This window comes from Propithecus coquereli, unplaced genomic scaffold, assembly GCF_000956105.1.
Source record: "Propithecus coquereli isolate 6110/MARCELLA unplaced genomic scaffold, Pcoq_1.0 Scaffold129, whole genome shotgun sequence".
NCBI classification, from domain to species: domain Eukaryota; kingdom Metazoa; phylum Chordata; class Mammalia; order Primates; family Indriidae; genus Propithecus; species Propithecus coquereli.
The window spans coordinates 5,377,812-5,395,869 of NW_012137080.1; the positions used below are offsets into that span (position 1 = coordinate 5,377,812).

At 46.3% G+C, this 18,058-nt stretch overlaps 1 protein-coding gene across 3 annotated transcripts; it reads left to right on the plus strand.

The window, feature by feature from the left end:
* The first annotated feature begins 1,203 nt into the window (after positions 1 to 1,203).
* IRF6 (interferon regulatory factor 6) lies at positions 1,204 to 17,987 on the plus strand. 3 transcript variants are annotated; one of them, XM_012638370.1, is made up of 9 exons: positions 1,204 to 1,459; positions 5,231 to 5,314; positions 5,857 to 6,033; positions 10,632 to 10,836; positions 11,846 to 11,974; positions 14,005 to 14,163; positions 15,183 to 15,575; positions 16,309 to 16,427; positions 17,257 to 17,987. In XM_012638370.1, exons 3-9 carry the CDS (start codon positions 5,860 to 5,862, stop codon positions 17,479 to 17,481), a joined length of 1,404 nt encoding a protein of 467 aa, XP_012493824.1. In that variant the 5' UTR covers positions 1,204 to 1,459; positions 5,231 to 5,314; positions 5,857 to 5,859; the 3' UTR covers positions 17,482 to 17,987. The 3 variants fall into 3 exon arrangements, with proteins under 3 accessions (XP_012493824.1, XP_012493826.1, XP_012493825.1); XM_012638372.1 differs by lacking the exon at positions 1,204 to 1,459 and adding an exon at positions 5,064 to 5,089; XM_012638371.1 differs by lacking the exon at positions 1,204 to 1,459 and having other exon boundaries at positions 5,072 to 5,314.
* The last annotated feature ends 71 nt before the right edge of the window (positions 17,988 to 18,058 follow it).

The following is an 18,058-nucleotide window of genomic DNA, read 5'->3' on the forward strand; positions in this document are numbered from 1 at the left end:
TAGGTGGACCCTAACCCTAATTGGTCCACCTAATGCAATATGACCTCATTTTAACTTGATTACCTCTGTAAAGACCCTGTCTCCAAATAAGGTCACATTCTGAGATACTGGGGGGTTAGGACTTAAACATAAAAATTTTAGTGGGGACACAATTCCCATAACACCACTGCTCCATGGCTTCTCATTCATTACTTTAAACACCAAAACCCAAGTGTCCTGCTTGTATCCCATCTCACCTGTGACAGCTCAGTGCTTGAGGAAGGGGGATGTGTCTCATTTACTGGTACACAGCTCCCTGTAAGCATGTCCTCTGTATGAACAAGGAAGGTGGGGGAACTCTTATCAAGCACCTGTTAAGGGACATACAGGACTTGAATTTCAGGCCATAGCAAGGAATGCCCTTTTATTCTGTGTGGCACTATCTATACGGTACTTTTTATCCTTATACCAATAATAATTGTAAGTACATAGATGTACTAAGTGCCAAACACTGTTGCAAACAACTCATGTGTAGTAATTTGTTGAATCCCCACAACACCCTGAGGTAGGCACTATTATTAACTTCATTCTACAGATAAGACATGGAAGCCCAGAGAGCTTAAGAAACTTTCCCAAGTCTGTAGTAGCTGATGGCGTTGGGGTTTGAACCCCAAGAGTTGGCTCCAGAGGCTACGCTTTTGATCATTACATGATAGTGATTAGAAAAGGCAGGAATTATTATTCTCATTGAATAGATGAGGAAACTGAAACCAAGAAGCTAAGTAGTTTACCCACGGTCACACGCGTAACAGGCAGAGTAAAGGTAGAATTCCAGTCTTGGAAGCCGTATGGTTTCCCCCAGACAGGACCAAGTGTCCTGAGTCCCTTCCCCATACCCACCTCCCCGTACACAGGCCCACCATAGTAGGGCGAACACAGAATCTCAAAACCCTTGTTTGTGCTTAACAGTCTCCTTAAGGCAGAGTGATTATGGGGCATGAATGAGAGGAGGCACCCTCTTGACTTAGATCTGACCTCCCAGTCGCTTCCAGTTCCCTGGACCACAGCCCCGAGGCCTAAGGGCTAGGCCCGAATCTGGGACTTTTCTTGGCCGGGGTTAGAAGCGTGGGAGTCGGGTGGGGAAGGCAGCGCGGGGCTGGGCCGCCCAGAAACGCAGGGTATCATATTTCTCGCAAGTCGCCAATCCCGAGCGCCGGAGGGCGTGGCCACGCCCGGGAGGCGTGGCCGGACGGCGGAGAGGGCTGCGGCGTCCTGGGGCGAGGCGCTGACGTGAGCTCGGCGCACCTGGGCCGGGCAGGTAAGGGCCGGTGCGGGACCAGGAGAGGAACCCGCAGTCCCTACTTGCGCAGAGCCAGGCGCCCTTTGGCTAAGCCGTCGAGCAGCGTGGTGGCGACGGGTGAACTCAGCGGCGGACTTGGTTCAGAGGGATCTCTGCTTCTGGTAGCCGGGTTGAGGACAGGTGGGGACGCCAATTTCTGGAGAGCAGCCTGAGGGAGGGAAGACACGCCCGCGGGTGGGGAAGGGTCCGCCCTAGAGTTTGTGGGGGCGGGGGAGCTTGCTTGGGGACATCTGTTTGGGAATACCCACTGGGGCTCGGTGCCTGTCGCCCTCCTTCAGGTGGCTTTGGGGCCGTCCCAGTTCTGTAGCGCTAAGCCCCTCCCGACCCCACACTTATGACTGTTCCCCTTCCCCCGCCGAAATGGAGGGCGCTGCTCTTTGCTCCCACCGACCCCACTCTGCTTTTGAGCTAAGGCACCGCTCCTCCTTCAGTCTTACCAACTTGCTTGACCGCAGGCCCCTGTGTCCCAGGGAGGGGACTTCCTAGGTCCGCCAGCTCTTGGTGGGTATATTGGGAAATTGGGGAAGAGAGCGGCAAGGTGGTTTGGCGCTTCGTCGAGTTTGTTTTCCCTCCTTGAGTTTGTTTAGCACAGTTAGGCCCTTCGCCCTGAGCCTGGGAGACACCCATGGATTTCCAAGGAGCCCAGCTAGGTGTTGGGGAGGGTGGCGCCCGCCGGGGTGTGGTTGCTCGGGGAGTGAGGCCCTCCTTGCCTGAAGGGGCTGGAGGGCAGGTGTAGAGAAATGGGGAAAGTCTCCCAGGCCTAACTGGAAAGGAGGCCTGAGGTGCCACTCTTTACTGGGAGCCTGCTTCGTGGTAAAGGGGTCACCCCGTCCCAACATGTTCTCTTGGTGGATGGCAAGAGCGGAAGCTAGGGAAGGGAGAGGGTGAAGACTGGTGCTGACCCAGGAGAGTAGTTTAGGGTTAGATATGTGTTTGATGCGGGGTGACAATACCCAGTGTCCTGCAACTGCCCTTCGCCACCCCCCAACTTCCATCCAGCAGGGAGGAAGGGTGCGGGGTTTATGGCCAGAGGCCCAGGGTTTACCCTAAGTGGGGCTAAACTAAATGGAGGGAAGCCTAAGGAGCTTAAGGGATGGCATTTCACTTTCCTTCAGGAGGAAGGGGAAAATGCGGGACCACTGCTAAGACCTGTCTGCAAGAAATGGCGAGTGTGTTTGACTCTGGGCAAAATCATTGCCAGCCAAATCTCACTTTGGGGTAGCAATGCCCCTGGAAACTAGTCTGGGCAGGGGCTGCAGAGGTAGCAGTGGGGTGTTTATAGAGGAACTGCTCCCCGGAATGGCAGTGTGAGAGAGGACAGTTAGTGCCCAGAGGAGGCTGAAAGTGTCTCTGCTCTATGCTCACTGTGAGGGGAGTAGATGGGTCGGCATCTTTGTCAAAGGATGATTAAATGCATATTAGAGACACAGGCTTTGAATTTTGCTGCAATGACAGCTGGAGATACAAGGCTGAGTTCAACTAGGCTAAGGTGGTTCTGCAGGTGTTTGTGTTTGAGTGGTGAGAGTGTTTAGAAGGGAGAACTCTGATTCAGGTGTGTCTGAGATAGGGTGTAATGCAGTCTTCACCCCAATCACATTATTGGCCCTCCATGCTATTGGGATTTTTGTTGATGTTTTTGGTTTACTCTCTGAGTGTGTGGAAGATAGGAGGGACATGGGAGGCAGGGTGCGGTGGCAGGATTTAGTATAGCACATTCTGACTCAGGAGTGTTGGGTTTGGACCCAGATAAAGCACCTAACTTTTCTGTGCCTCGGTTAACCCAGCTGTAAAATAAGGATAATTATACCACTTCCAGGTTCATAAGGATAAAATCAGATGCATTAAGTAAAAGTGCCTGTAAAAAACTGTAAAGCCTATGTAGGGAGGAAAGATTGTTGTTACTATCCTTCATAAGAAATGTCTTATTGTCCTGTGGTTAAAAAAGTTCTACTTGTAGGTTTTTTTTAAATTATAAATTGAAATATATCATTGTAGAAAAATGTGAATCATATATAAAAGTATATAGGAGAATATAGAAAGCATCCATAATCCCATTACTAGGTAACCATTACAAATATCTTGTTGCACCGGTGTATTTCTTTCCCTTTTTTAGTTTTGTATGTGCACATGTGTGCAAGTATGTTTCAGAATGGAGATACTGCTATACACTCAATGTTGTATGCTGCATCCCTTCCATATTTTAAACATTTCCCCAAATCCAATAAAAATTCTTCAGACACTCATTAATGGCTACTTGATATTGCAGCCTGTGGATGTTACGTAATGAACCATTCCCCTCTCAGTCATTTTGGTGGCTTTCAATTTTTCCCTCTGCCTGTTTTTAGAGTCGTAGTTACTGGGCGGTGGGTAGGGAGAGGTTGGCTGACTTTCTGAAGGTGGAGAGGGTTTGCCCTGAGGGAGGAAGGGCACGGAGTGGGGCTCCTTCCATGGGGCTGAGGTGGGGTTGTTCAGGTATAGTCCCATCTTGGGAGAACACTGAGAACTCAGGGCTCTAGATCTTTATCACCGATCTCTATGGGTGGCTGCTTCTCCTTCCCATCCATCACCAGGTGCAGCTCCTGGTCTTGGCCTGGTTGCCTTAATTTTTTCTTGATGGGCTGTGGATCAGCTACAATAAGCCCTTTTCTTCAGGTCCATAATCAGTCAAGAGGTGCAGGCCCAGACACAGGACTTATCAATAATGCAATAGAAAATCTCCAAAGCGCCTTACTAGGTTGACCAGTTTACTGTCACTTTCCCTATTCTCCTTTTCCTTCCCTTGCCCTGTCACCCTTCTAGTAGGGCTAGCACTGGGGAAAAGGTAGATCTTGCCCTTGAGAGACTATGCATCCCCTCCTTAAAAGGTGTAAATGTACTCCATGCTTTGATGGCTTCCCATGGTGCCCTACAAAACACCCTAACCAAAGGCCAAGAACATGGGGTCACTTGAACACTGTGTGCCAACCTCACCTGCCCAGTGTGAGCTGTGCTCCCAGGGGGAAGGTTTCAGTTGCAGGATTTGGTAATTGGGTCAGAAGGCTCAGGCGAGAGCAGGTCTTGCCTTGCTCTTAAAGTGCCAGAGGCTGAGTTGGGTTTGCTGGGAGTCTGGCTAAGGAGGGAAGTGGTGTTAGGGGCCACCTCTCCCCCCAGCTCAGCTCTTCTAAACTGGAGCCTTCAGCTGATTAAATGGGTTTGGCTTCAGAACCGTGATCCAGGTAGGGATCTTTTTGGGTGTGAAGGTGACTTATTTTTCTTCCTCTCCTCCTCAGGCCATTGTGGGGCTTGAGCAGTTCCAATGTGGATTTCCTCAGGAAGGAACATCTGGGAAAAACATTGAGCTTCAGTGTTTAGTAACTAACACAGTGCTTGGCACATGGTAGCTGACGAACAAATATTTGTTGAATGAGTGTCATTTTTTCCAGGCGTCCCTTTCTCATCTTAAGTAAAAACAAAATAAGAACACCAAAAAATCCAAATGCAGTGTCCCAGGCAAACAATTCTCCAGTGACTGGTTTTTCCTCCGGGCACCCAGTCTGGGCAGGTCTTTGTTTTCTGCCGTGAGTGCTGGCGGCTGTCAAATGTTATCTGCTATTCCCATGTATTTTTATGAGAATCAATTGCAGACTTTACCCAGGCTGGCTCCTGCACCAATCGGTGCACTCCAGCTCTGTGGGGAGATAAACAGACCCAGGTGAGGAGGGAGTCCTCGCCGTGCAAGGCTCGTCTCATGACTGTTTTTAGTGCTCTAAGGTTAGGAATTTGGCATTAGATTATTTTAGAGCTTCTCAGCTTTACCAGATTCAGTTGTGGGGAAGTGTTCTCAAGCCTTCTCTCAGATTCTTCTAGATTGTCCTGTGGATAACCAGCTGAGACCCCTTTTTCCTGGTACAGAATCTTTGGGTGGCCAAGAGAAAGGAAAGCTGACTCAAGACCCGGCTCTTCAGATCTCCGTGGACACACTGCCTGCTCTTCCGTGTAAGTGAGGACTTTGGAATCCGGGACCCACCCCTCACCTACTTCTCTGTCACCACGATGGCGTTATTTCTTACTGAAATATTCCCATTCACCTTTAGTTGTCTTGTTTAGAAAGAGAACTTGCTTCATCTTCTTGCCCATATACGTGCTGTTTCTATAACTTTTTTCTTCCCTTTCCTAAGACGAGATCGGAAAGAACAATTTCCCTTCTCTTCCAAAACCCTTGATACTTCAGAAAGGGCTGTGTTCCAGCAGGGATGACATCACCTTTTTATTTTTCTGCTTCAGGATTTAAATAGAAGAAATGTGATCTACTTGCATGATAAGTCTGATTTGGCTAGAGCATGAAGTATAAATGGCTTTGGAATAAGAATCAAAAGAACCTTTTAACCTCTTTTCTTTTCTTTCCCGCCTGGCACAGTTTATTCCCATATTTAGTTTCTTTGCAGTAATCTAGTGAAACTGTAGCTCTGTAGTCCGGGAACGGTGGCTGGGAAGAGTTCCCAGTGGCTGGCCTAATTCTCCTGCTCTTCCCCTACCAGATCATGGCCCTCCACCCCCGCAGAGTCCGGCTGAAGCCCTGGCTGGTGGCCCAGGTGGATAGTGGCTTGTACCCTGGGCTCATCTGGCTACACAGGGACTCCAAACGCTTCCAGATTCCCTGGAAACATGCCACCCGGCACAGCCCCCAACAAGAGGAGGAAAATACCATTTTTAAGGTAAAGGACTTCTTCCACCATCCGACTTAAATTTTTTTTCCAATGCTCTCAGACCTTTCTGGGTTTGTTTGTTTTTTTCCATTTTGGCATGAGGAATATACTAGATCTAAACCTCTGATGAAACAGAATGCTTGTGATGGGGGTGTCCAAACTTACCAGGCATAGTGCTTTCTCTTGTTGGGGCATGTCTACAGTGGTTGAAGCACTTTATTCTTTCCCACTGGTCAAAGCTACTCAACTCACATCCCAAAGGATACGAGATGGGACCGGCTAAACTCCTATAAATGATTGTAGTGATGTGGTTGTTCCAAAATCTACCAAGGGTCAGTAGTTGCTGCCTCCTCTTCATTCACTCAGGGTTCTTGCTACGAAGAGAGGTGCTTGGGCCTGGGAACAATATCCATACCAGGATGCAACTGTTGGGTGTCAGCAGACTCCTACCATATAGCCTGTGGGATGGGCACAGAGGGCCCTCAGCAAGTTTCTTTTGATATTAAAGGATTTTGCACCTATCCATAGCCTCTGCTTAAAAATTAAAAGGCTGGGTATGGTGGCGTACACCTGTAATCCTAGCACTTTTGAAGGCCGAGGTGGAAGGATCACTTGAGACCAGGAGTTTGAGACTGACCTGAGCAACATGACAAGATCCAATTTCTACATAAAAATGGAAAAATTAGCTGGGCATGGTGGCATACACCTGCGGTCCCAGCTACTCAGGAGGCTGGAGCAGGAGGATCACTTGAGCCCAGGAGTTTAAGGTTGCAGTGAACCATGATGACGCCACAGTACTCTAGCCTGGGCAACAAAGCGAGACCATGTCTCAAAAAAAAATTATAAATTTTTATTTTATGAATGTTTTCTTAAATTTAAAATGCCTCTGATATGATAATTTATTTAACTGAAACCTAGATTTAACACATTAACTGCCACGTGAGTTGTATTTAACTCACACTAGTTTTGAGCCTGGGGCCTCAGGAAGCATATATAACTCACACGTCTCTTCACCATGGGAGCTGCGTGAACTATTTTTCAAGTTGCATATAACTCATGCACAGAAAACAATAAAAAATAACAAATTTTTCATTAAATTAGAAAGGATTGTTTGTGAAGTTTTTATTCTATTTTTGTAATAAAACACCATGGCCCCAAGGAAAAAATTTTTTTTTGTAGTGTGGCAGTCAATGTGTTAATCACATAGCATTTTACAAAATTTAAGTGACACCAAAGCTTGACTTAAGACAGAAGCAGGTGGACAGGCTGGTTGTGGGAAGGGATTTCGTGTGGTTTATTACTCTGTAGGCTGTGCCTCTGCTCCAGATCAACTTCTCTATCCTGGCCACTTCCATCTTATGAGTAGCTTTAGTTTGTGCACCCTGAAGACACAAAGTAAATTTGCCCTTTTCTTCTCTGAGTATAAGCTGGAAGTCAGAAATGAAATCCATCCCTACTGTGAGCCTCTCAACATTCATGCCCCAGTTTCTTGCTGAGATTGGATCAGGAAAAGGCAGAAAACGTGGCCTCAGGACTCAAAGACATCCTAGAGATGTTTCCCATCCAACTCAATGAGGTCAGGTGTAGAGAGGAGAGGCAGAGAGAAAATTGGCCTGAGGGTACTTAGAAAGTAAATGAGCACTGTTAATTTAGATTTTAAATAATGATATAAAAATGATATGGAAAACCAGCACCAATTATTGGAGTTAGTATTGAGAAAGGGGATGGGGTCCACCCTGGCCCAGTTATCTTCTCCTTGGCCTTGGTGCGAAATGGGATTTGTTGAAGCGTCTGGCAGTGGCTAGCCGTGGGGAAGTGGCTAGTTCCTGAAAGCCCCACTCATGAGAATGATCTGCTTGCTTGGGGCTGGAGGAAAGGGTGGCTGTGGGGAGGCAGCGTTACCTCATTTGCAGAATGTGGAGGGAGGGTCTGGAAAGTCAAGAATGAGGATGCTTTCACAGATCCCAAGCTCTGATGGGCTTTTAGCAGGATATGCAGGTGGGACACTAGCATTAAGTGGGTGTCTGTGTCCATGACCTCATTCAGTTCTCAAGACAGCCCTGTGAGGGAGGCCTTACCCTCATATTGTAGATGCATAAGCCAAGTCTCAGAGGGACTGAGTAACTTGCCAAAATCATACAGTGGTGGAGCCAGGATTTGAACCCATGTCTGTCTCCTCCTGCTCTCGATCATACTGCCCCTTCTGATCAGGAATTGGAAGACCTGGCCTCAAGTCCTACTACCATCAAATGCTTGTGTGGTCTTGGGCTCGTCATGTCACCTCTCTGGGCTTCAGTTTTCCCTTCAGCGAAATGAAAATGAAACCAGCCTTGCCTGCCTCACAGGATCTCATTGTCAGAATGGAGTGAAATAAAGTGTGGGGAGGGATTTGCAAAGCACCATAAAAATGCAGAAATTATTTCCATTTTAGGAAGAGAAATAAGGACCTGCACAGTGATCAGAATCTCTCAGAGGCAAGACTTAGAATGGGTTTGAACAAGTAATGTTTATAAATCACAGCGATTGCCATATGATACCTCTTAGGCTCTCCTTTCTTGGTTCTAAAGTTCCAGTCTTAAAGGGTATGATGCTCTGCTGCATCAGCCTTGGGTCCTCAGTGCCATACAACGGGGTCCTGGGAGATGGACAGCTGCGTGGTGAGCAGGAGGGCTGAGGCCCTGGTTCTGGGTTAGTCTGGCTGCTCTCCATGGAGGGGCAGGGCTTTAGGGAGCCACAGAAATTTGCAGACCTCTGCCAAAATCTGCACAGCCCGAGTCAGCTGGGTGGGGCCAGAGTGAGTGTGGGCACAGAGGAGCAAACAAACGGCAGGGAAAATGTGTGGGGAGGCAGCAGCCAGGTACCACCAGGTAACTGGAGATATGCCTCCCAGATATTAGGGACCAGAGAAGTTGAAATCCTATAGGGCTGGGGTGGAATGGAGCAGCAGTTGGCCCCCTAGAGTCCGCTAAGCCTCCTAGGGCAGCACAACTTTGTCGGACTTCTTCATACCACAAAACAAATGCAAGAACCCAAATCTGCAAAGGTGATAGGAGGAAGTGAGTCTGAATCGGATTAGCTCTTGGAAGAAACTTCCTCATGATCGTGAGGCTCTGCAGGGGTGACTGAAGGAGATCAGAGGATGGGGCAGAACAATTCAATTTCCGTGTAAGGAAGAAGTCTGTGATCAGAATCAGGCGGGGTGTTGGGTCTGGACAAGTGGTGTGCCCTGTTGGCTTGAAAAAGTTGGTATATGCTTCTTGTCTGGAGTTCTCTACTAATGACATCTCTTTTTTCTGCATCAGAACATGTTATCCTCCCAGACAAAGCTTAGAGATCAGAGAATATGTTAGCCATGGAGGAGAGTGGGTATCCTGGGAGCAGAAACACAAATGCCAGTTAGACCTGAAAGCAGGGCCAGGTTTCTACTGCCTGCTCTGTTCCTGAGGACCTGGTCTATGATGTGAGCAGCCTGGGTTTTCCTTTGCCTCTCTGGGGAGGCTACTTTGTTCCCCTTGTCTAGGGAAAGTGCTATGAGTTCCCATATTTGAAAACCAGAGAGAAGAAGTCAAAGTGGTTTTAGTCCATGCTGCCAGCCACTAGTGTTGCTGACAGCATGATGTTTCCAATGAAGTAGGAGTTTGAGGGGATTGGAAAAGGTAGGGGGTGTGAGTTTATTAGCATTCGAGGCCCTCAGCCAGTGGGGCAAGCTGAACCCCCAGGGTGTGCTTCCTGTTCCAAAGGCACTTGGTTTCTACAGTTCTTTATTTATACATCAGATTGAGGGCTGAAGGGAGGGGACCAGCAAGACCAAACTCCTCCTATCACCTGCCTTCCCCCTTTGTTGTACCTCTTGTTGTATAAGCAACTCATGTCAAAAAAGGATAAGCAAAAAAAAAGAAAAAAGTTAACCGGAAATCCTGCTATCCAGAGTTACTGTTAGCATTTTGGTGCACATTTTCCCCAGACTTTACTTTTTTTTTTTTTTTTTTTTTTAGACAGAGACTCACTCTGTTGCCTGGGCTAGAGTGCCATGGCGTCAGCCTAGCTCACAGCAACCTCAAACTCCCGGGCTCAAGCAATCCTTCTGCCTCAGCCTCCCGAGTAGCTGGGACTACAGGCATCTGCCACCGTGCCCGGCTAATTTTTTCTATATATTTTTAGTTGTCTGATTAATTTCTTTCTATTTTTAGTAGAGACGGGGTCTCGCTCTTGCTCAGGCTGGTTTCGAACGCCTGAGCTCAAATGATCCGCCCACCTCGGCCTCCCAGAGTGCTGGGATTACAGGCGTGAGCCACTGCGCCTGGCCAGACTTTACTTTCAATCTTTCATTATAGCAGTGTCCTCTTGACGGGTACTGATACCAGCGCTTCAGATAAGGCTCCTCCTTTCAATAGATTGTGTTTGCACATGGCTTAACTTCCCTTGGACCCTGCCTTGTCTGGTCCTAAGGGCAGTGTTTCCTGCTGCAGTCTCTGGAAATTGGGGTTGGGTAGTGGGGCAGTCACACAAGGGTGTGTGAATGTGTTTGTGTATGAGAAAGGGTGGGCACACACTTTGCAGTGTTTCTGGGCAGCAGTAGGCACTCACTGCAGTTTCCTGTTCCTCAGGCCTGGGCTGTAGAGACGGGGAAGTACCAGGAAGGGGTAGATGACCCTGATCCAGCTAAATGGAAGGCCCAGCTCCGCTGTGCTCTCAATAAGAGCAGAGAATTCAACCTGATGTATGATGGCACTAAGGAGGTTCCCATGAACCCAGTGAAGATATATCAAGTGTGTGACATCCCCCAGCCCCAGGGCTCCATCATTAACCCAGGTGAGGCCCCAGGTGTCTGGGAGAAGGTGGGCAGTACACCATGTTCTGGGCTGGACTCTTAAAGAGATAGTCAACTTGAAAGCAGCTTGGTTTACAAAGTTTAAGACTGGGAAAGCAAGAAAGTCTTTCCCTAGGAAGGACCAGAGAACAAAAGACAGAAGCACAGCAGAATCTTCTTGCTCACTTAGTGAAATTGTTGTTATCCTGATTGCTTAAATTAAAGCATGAGAAAGTAGAGGAAGTATAGAGTTCTGTAAAAATAGCCTCTCTTGGGACTTGAGAGGCCAGGTAGTTGTGAAGGAGGAGGAATTAAAACATAGAAGGTTTGAGTTCTAAACCTGGCTCTTATCACTTTTCTATTTGTGGGACTTGAATCAAGTCATTTGACCTCTTGAGCCTCGGGTTTTTCAGCTCTAAAATGTGGGATCTCATCTTTCCTGCCTACTTCAAAGACTACTATGAGACTCAATTGACACGACATATAAGAGCTATTAAGTGCTTTATAGATGTTGGGTGAGTGGTCATTTAATTTGAAGGATACTTTGACTAAGGGAATACCTCCTGATCCTCTTACCCATGCTTAGCAAGTACTGACTAAGAGCCAGATCATTTAGACTTGTACTCCAGTGAATCCAGTGAGGCCCTGCCATGAGGGAGGAAGGGGTCTGCCTACAAGGATGAGAAATTGGTGTCCCTGAGTCCTTTAAAGGGATGCTAGTGTGTAGGAAGCTAATGTGTATGTAAAATGTAAGAGATTTCTAGGAGAAGGAGGGTCCGCAACTCCTATATAGGGGAGGAGAAGAGAGCTTGCATTAAGGCTCTGTCAGAAGAGTTGGAACTAGGGGTTAATACTCCCTTGATTCCCACTCTTTTTAGTTAGGGCATTGAAGGTGCTTACTGACCCCAAGGAGCCTCCATGCTGGCAGTCCCTAGCTTGGGTGGCGGGTCAGCTGCAGTGATGGCAGTGCAACCTGAACTGCTCACCTGTGAGCTTGTGTCTCTTGGGTAGGATCCACAGGGTCTGCTCCCTGGGATGAGAAGGATAATGATGTGGATGAAGAAGATGAGGAAGATGAGCTGGATCAGTCGCAGCACCATGTTCCCATCCAGGACACCTTCCCCTTCCTGAACATTAATGGTGAGTGGCGTGGTGGGTGGTACAGAGGGATAAGGACGACATAAGGGCTTTGACCTTGGAATTTCTCTCCTTGACCACCACTGCCCTGGGAGCGGGATCAGGCCCCACAGTCAGGCTGCTGGTCTGTTAGCAAGCAGGAGTCATAGGTGATGGAATTGCCAGCCCAGTTATCCCAGTACAGTGGGGTGGGTTGGGGTGGGTTCTAGGCATAGAGAACATCTGAATCTTATGTGTGATCACTCAAATAAAAAATCTAAATTCATTCTCAGTCCCACATACAAATATATCAGTGGTTATAAACGTTGCCAATTTCCTTCAGGCCAAGTGCAGAAGTCATTTTTATGAACCATAGGCAAACCCTTCCAGTATTTCCCTTGGTATAAATTCTGTTACTTCCTTAACAGGGATCACTCTGCTAGGCTGTGCTACAGGAAACTTGTGGTTTCTGTAGCTACTAACACTAGGCTAGATAAACCCTATCAGATTTATCTAGTTGTCTGTCTGCAAGATACTTTTCTTTTATGGACTTTTGAATTCAGCTTCCCAGGAAAAAATGAGAGGTTGGGAGTCCACTGTGTGACAGAGCAGGTACTGCATCTCCCACTGCACTCCCCGAAGGTGCTCAAACACAAGTTGAATTGCTCTTCTGCAGAATTTTACTTCACCTGTTCACTGAAATGCTCCTACTCTAATGATTTGCATCCAGTTCAGCAGCTTTTCACAGACTTTTTAGTACCTTCAAGCTGCTATGGGTCAAAATGAGATAACTTGTGCCACCTATAAAATTTATCGTATCAAGATGATTTCTTTAGGATTTTGGAGTACTTTAGGTGCTGCCCCCACCTTTGAGAATCAGGAAATGATTCTTACTGTCTGTCTACTGGCCTTCCATCACTTACCCTGCCATGTATATCTTTACAACTAAGCGATGGGTAATGAGAAATTTCATAGAGATCTTCCAGGTCAATACTGCCACGTGCTACGTTTAAAATTTAAATGAGAAATTCAAAGAGTTGGATATCTGGATGTGTGTGATCCTTTCCCAAATCCTTTGCTGACTCATTCTGTTATTCTCACCCCTTAAAAGAATGTAGACTATTTCCAGGACCTTCATTTCCTATTTTTGTTCATATTTTATTGAAGCTAATGTTGTGTGTCCTTATATTTTTGGGCTGCCCTGGATCCTTTTTGGAAAGTTATGGAATAAATATTAAAAACTAAAAAATAAAATGGGAACATAGATTTAACCAGACTTGTACACAAAGGGTCAAAGAAACATTAACCTCTGTGATTTCAGAGCTGTTGGGGCAGAGGAAGAAGAATTGTTGAAGAATAGATGCCTAAGAGGTGAGGCTAGGAGCCTTTGGAGCAAGTCAACTTTGACATAAGCAGGGAAATAGGTTTTTCACTCTTTTTTAAAGCTTTAATTGGATAATTAATTGAATAATTATGAATAAATAATACTTTCACATGATTTAAATTCATAATGGTACAAAAGGGTATCTATCAGTTTTCCCTTTCATTCTGTCCCTGAACCTTCTAGTTCTTTCTCTGGATGAGACAGCTCTTTCTAGGTTCTTGAGTATGCTTCCAGGCATGTACAAATATTTGTTTTCAATGGAATTTCCATACGTTAACACTTAAACCTCATCAACTAATTCAGTTGAGTTCATTTTATGGAAGACAACCAGCTTCTAGTTAATTGCTGGGATCAAATTTTGCAATAGGGAATCTCTCTTGTCCTTTCTAATTTAACCCCCAAAGAAAACTCACTTGTCTATCTGTCAATCTTCAGCAAACAAAGGTTTTTAGAACGATGAGTTTATGGGAGAAATAATATGATTAGAAAGCAGGGGAACCTTGTTTCTTCCTGTGTTAGTTATGGGAATCATTGATGGGGCTGGAGGTCACACTGGGTCATGGCTCAGTGTTTGACTCTTGTCTACTGACCTTGTTAGTTCTTAGAGCCTCAGACCAGGCCGTGTACATGTGTGGTGCTCCTGCTTGCTCACCACGTCCTTCTGTTCTAGGTTCTCCCATGGCACCAGCCAGTGTGGGAAACTGCGGTGTGGGTAACTGCAGCCCTGAAGCAGTGTGGCCCAAAACAGAACCTCTGGAGATGGAAGTGCCCCAGGCACCGATACAGCCCTTCTTCAGCTCTCCAGAGCTGTGGATCAGCTCTCTCCCAAGTAAGCGAGCCCTGATATTTCTTACTGGGTCTTCTGCTCCTATTATAGTTCCTTTCCTATCCCACCTCTGCCTCCGTTTCTTTGACATGTATAGAATTAAACTACCTGCCCTCTGTGTCTGCTTCCTGGCTGGCCGATGAGTCATCAGGAAAGAAATACAGAAACATTGGCCCATACCTGCTTACCCATGGGATGCTCTTATTGGTCACAGCTCTAGGTTACTCACATCTTAGGAGGGTGGGAGGCACAGGTTTTATCAGTCCGGTCAGGGGATTTAGTGGCAAGGCCAGTTGTGGGATAGGGAGTTAATGGCCATGGATTTGGTTGAGGAGGCTCTTGGATTTTGAGGGGCTTTTGGACCCAGAGCAAAAAATCTCTTTCTGACTTTGACACAAATGTATCTCAATGAAGAATCAATGTCATTGCCCAGGTCTTCCTTTCACACTACATATAGTGGGGGTGTGAATGCTAAAATTTTGTCCAAGAGGCTAAACTGAGTGGCTTTGATAAGGCCTGTTGGGCTCAGTGGAGATTGCTGAGTGAAAATTAACTTTGCTGTGAACTGTGTCCTTTTATGGTATATTGTTAGAACAGATCCCCAATGTGCACTCACATGTGTAATTTTTAGAAAAATGGCTTGATATTTCTTCTTGTTCCTCTGGTTTCTTTATATAATGAGCCAAAAACGAGACACAAACCAGATACCTTAGTTTTTATCTTCTTCCGGTGCCTGTTGATGTGAAGACTCAGTCAGTATGGGGTTAATTGTAGTTCTTAGGGTATGGTTATTGAATAAAGATAGTGTAGATGGACCTTGAACTATTTGCTTCCAGGCAGCCTTTTGAGTGAATATTTCAGGGATATGTTGGTGTCTCCCTTTATTGCAGGAAGGATAACTGTGGCAGTGCCCTTCCTGAATGCTAGTGAAAAGTGGCTTGATCTTAATGGACTTGCATGAGTCTTAGGGATGGACAGGCAGAGCATTGAAGAAGGACTCACTGTCATCTCTAACCTTGCAGTGACTGACCTGGACATCAAGTTTCACTACCGTGGGAAGGAGTACGGGCAGACCATGACCGTGAGCAACCCCCAGGGCTGCCGGCTCTTCTATGGGGACCTGGGTCCCATGCCTGACCAGGAGGAGCTCTTTGGTCCTGTCAGCCTGGAGCAGGTCAAATTCCCGGGTCCGGAGCATATCACCAATGAAAAACAGAAGCTGTTCACCAGCAAGCTGCTGGACGTCATGGACAGGGGACTGATCCTGGAGGTCAGCGGTCACGCCATATATGCCATCAGGCTGTGCCAGTGCAAGGTGTACTGGTCTGGGCCATGTGCCCCATCGCTTGTTGCCCCCAACCTGATTGAGAGACAAAAGAAGGTCAAGCTGTTTTGTCTGGAAACATTCCTTAGTGGTGAGTGTTTTTTCAGAAGGTTGATGGTGATGGGAATTGCTCCCTGGAAGTACATCTTCTACCATCCCTCCCTTTCCTGGCTTGGCAAAGATCTTAACCAAAATTTTTCTTCTTTTGCTGAAATGAAATACATTAGGAACAAAACAAAAAAATATTTCTTCCGGAGGTCAAGGGAGAAGAGAGCCTTGGTTCCGAAAAATGGAGGTGACCTAGGCAACACAGAAGGGAGTTTTACTCCAAGCTATTTTTAGGTTGGTTGTGGCTCCTTCAGTGGCAGAGGAGGGAGACAGCTTTGTCATTAGCCCCCAGATGTTACCAGCTTATCTTTAACTTTGGAAGGTGACCCCGTTTGTCATATTCAGCAGAACACTTACCCTTTTGGGAAATATGAGTGGTGAATTCAAGCAGATAATTTTAGGGAGAGCACTGACATGTAAATTTTACAATGTGGTGTGAATCCCAAGTTGACATCAACAATGTCCTTTAGGAGTCTCTGAAATTTGTGCTGTCCAATATAGTTGTGCTGTCTGATATGGTAGCCACTAGCCACATACTGCTATTGAGCATATCAGTGTGACTAATGTGACCAAGGAACTGTTTAATTTTAATGTTTAATATCAGTAGCCACATGTGATTAGTGGCTGTTGTATTGAACAGTATAAAAGGTGGCATTTACTGAGAGGATGATATGGAATAACCCAGTATACCAACCTTGCTCTTCTACCTTCTGCAGAGCTCATTGCCCACCAGAAAGGACAGATAGAGAAGCAGCCACCATTTGAGATCTACTTATGCTTTGGGGAAGAATGGCCAGATGGGAAACCCTTGGAAAGGAAACTCATCTTGGTTCAGGTGAGAAGATAAGGATGTGTCAAAAACTCTTCCCCTTTTTGCCAAAGCTTTACTCCCTAAGTCTGGGTTGAACCCTGGTCGAGTATCCCTCAGCCTGTGTGGGTCTTAATCCCATCAGATGATGTACCCGACTCAGGCTGTATACAGTAGGACCACACTGGAAAAGGCAAGGTCCTTAAAGTGGGTGTCTGATTTAGTAGAGACCTTATCTTTCATTTTCTTACTGACATTAGAGTCTTGCTGAAACCTCACAGGATATGACCCTTTCCAGCTTTTCTTAGAAAAATCTTTTGAGTTGCTTTTAAAAATGTAAGCTTATCTAGGAGGTGGCAGCAAAGCCACATAGGCTTGGCCCCAGAATCGCACAATGAGGCGGGCAACAGAGGACATTTAGTTAAAGTCTTGCTAAGTAAGCATGTGGTGTGATGCTACATCTAGGTTGTTTACCTTCATTTGAACCAAATTCTAGAGTGGGCCTTGGCAGGACGGTCCCAAAAGATGAAGGTGTATCCTATATTTAGACTATTTATTTATCTATCTATCTATCTAACGAGACAGGGTCTCACTGTGTTGCCCTGGCTAGAGTACAGTGGCGTCATCATAGCTCACTGCACCCTCAAATTTCTGAGCTCAAGCGATCCTCCTGCTACAGCCTCCCAGAGTGCTAGCATTATAGGTGTGAGCCACTGCACACGGCCTCCGTATTTAGACATTAGAGTGAGGGGCTTCCCCGGGGCCTCATTGATTCTCCCTTCAATCTTGGGTCTATCTTGCTCTTTAAAAATACCTTTTCCTCAGCAGATACCTGTGTCCTCTGTGTCTTGAACAGGTCATTCCTGTGGTGGCTCGGATGATCTACGAGATGTTTTCTGGTGATTTCACACGATCCTTTGACAGTGGCAGTGTCCGCCTGCAGATCTCCACTCCAGACATAAAAGATAATATTGTTGCTCAGCTGAAGCAGCTGTACCGCATCCTTCAAACCCAGGAGAGCTGGCAGCCCATGCAGCCCACCCCTAGCATGCAGCTGCCCCCTGCACTGCCAGCCCAGTAATCAGGAATGCCATCTGCTTCCTTTTCCTTTTTACACTATTGTACATATGGATATTTTTTATTATTCACATTTAACCAGCTTTTGAATCTCTTTTTTCTCTAACAATGTTAGAAATCTATGATTATCCAAATATGCCTAGATTTAAAGTTGATTTAATTTATGGAAAAATCACCCTTCAGACTTCTCTTTCTTTTTTAAACTTCCCAATGGTAGTAGGATATAGTAGAAGGAGATTTTGCCTGGGAGTTCGGACACCAGGGTTCTAGCTGCAGCTTTGCTTCCAAAGTGACCTTGAACAAGTCTTTTTACCTCTGGGCTTCAGATTTATCACTTGTAAAGTGAAGAGATTGGAATGGTGCCTGAAATTGCATCCAGCTTTCAAACTCTGCCTCGATGACTTTATTCTACTTGTACAAGGCAAAACTGCCTGGAACAGAACCCTTCTGCATTGTTCTTGTACCACATTTTTTTTTTCTTGCTTTCATTAAAGTTCCCTCAAGCACTGATTTGTCCAGGATGGAGCTCTGTTTGACCTGTTCTGCTAGTATAGTAAGCTTGCTCCCTGATGGGGGAAGTG

Coding starts and splice junctions, on each gene's coding strand:
- IRF6 (XM_012638370.1), top strand. CDS start 5,860: ATGGCCCTCCACCCCCGCAGAGTCCGGCTGAAGCCCTGGCTGGTGGCC. Junction 6,034..10,631: donor AGGAAAATACCATTTTTAAG/GTAAAGGACTTC, acceptor CCTGTTCCTCAG/GCCTGGGCTGTAGAGACGGG. Junction 15,576..16,308: donor TCTGGAAACATTCCTTAGTG/GTGAGTGTTTTT, acceptor TACCTTCTGCAG/AGCTCATTGCCCACCAGAAA.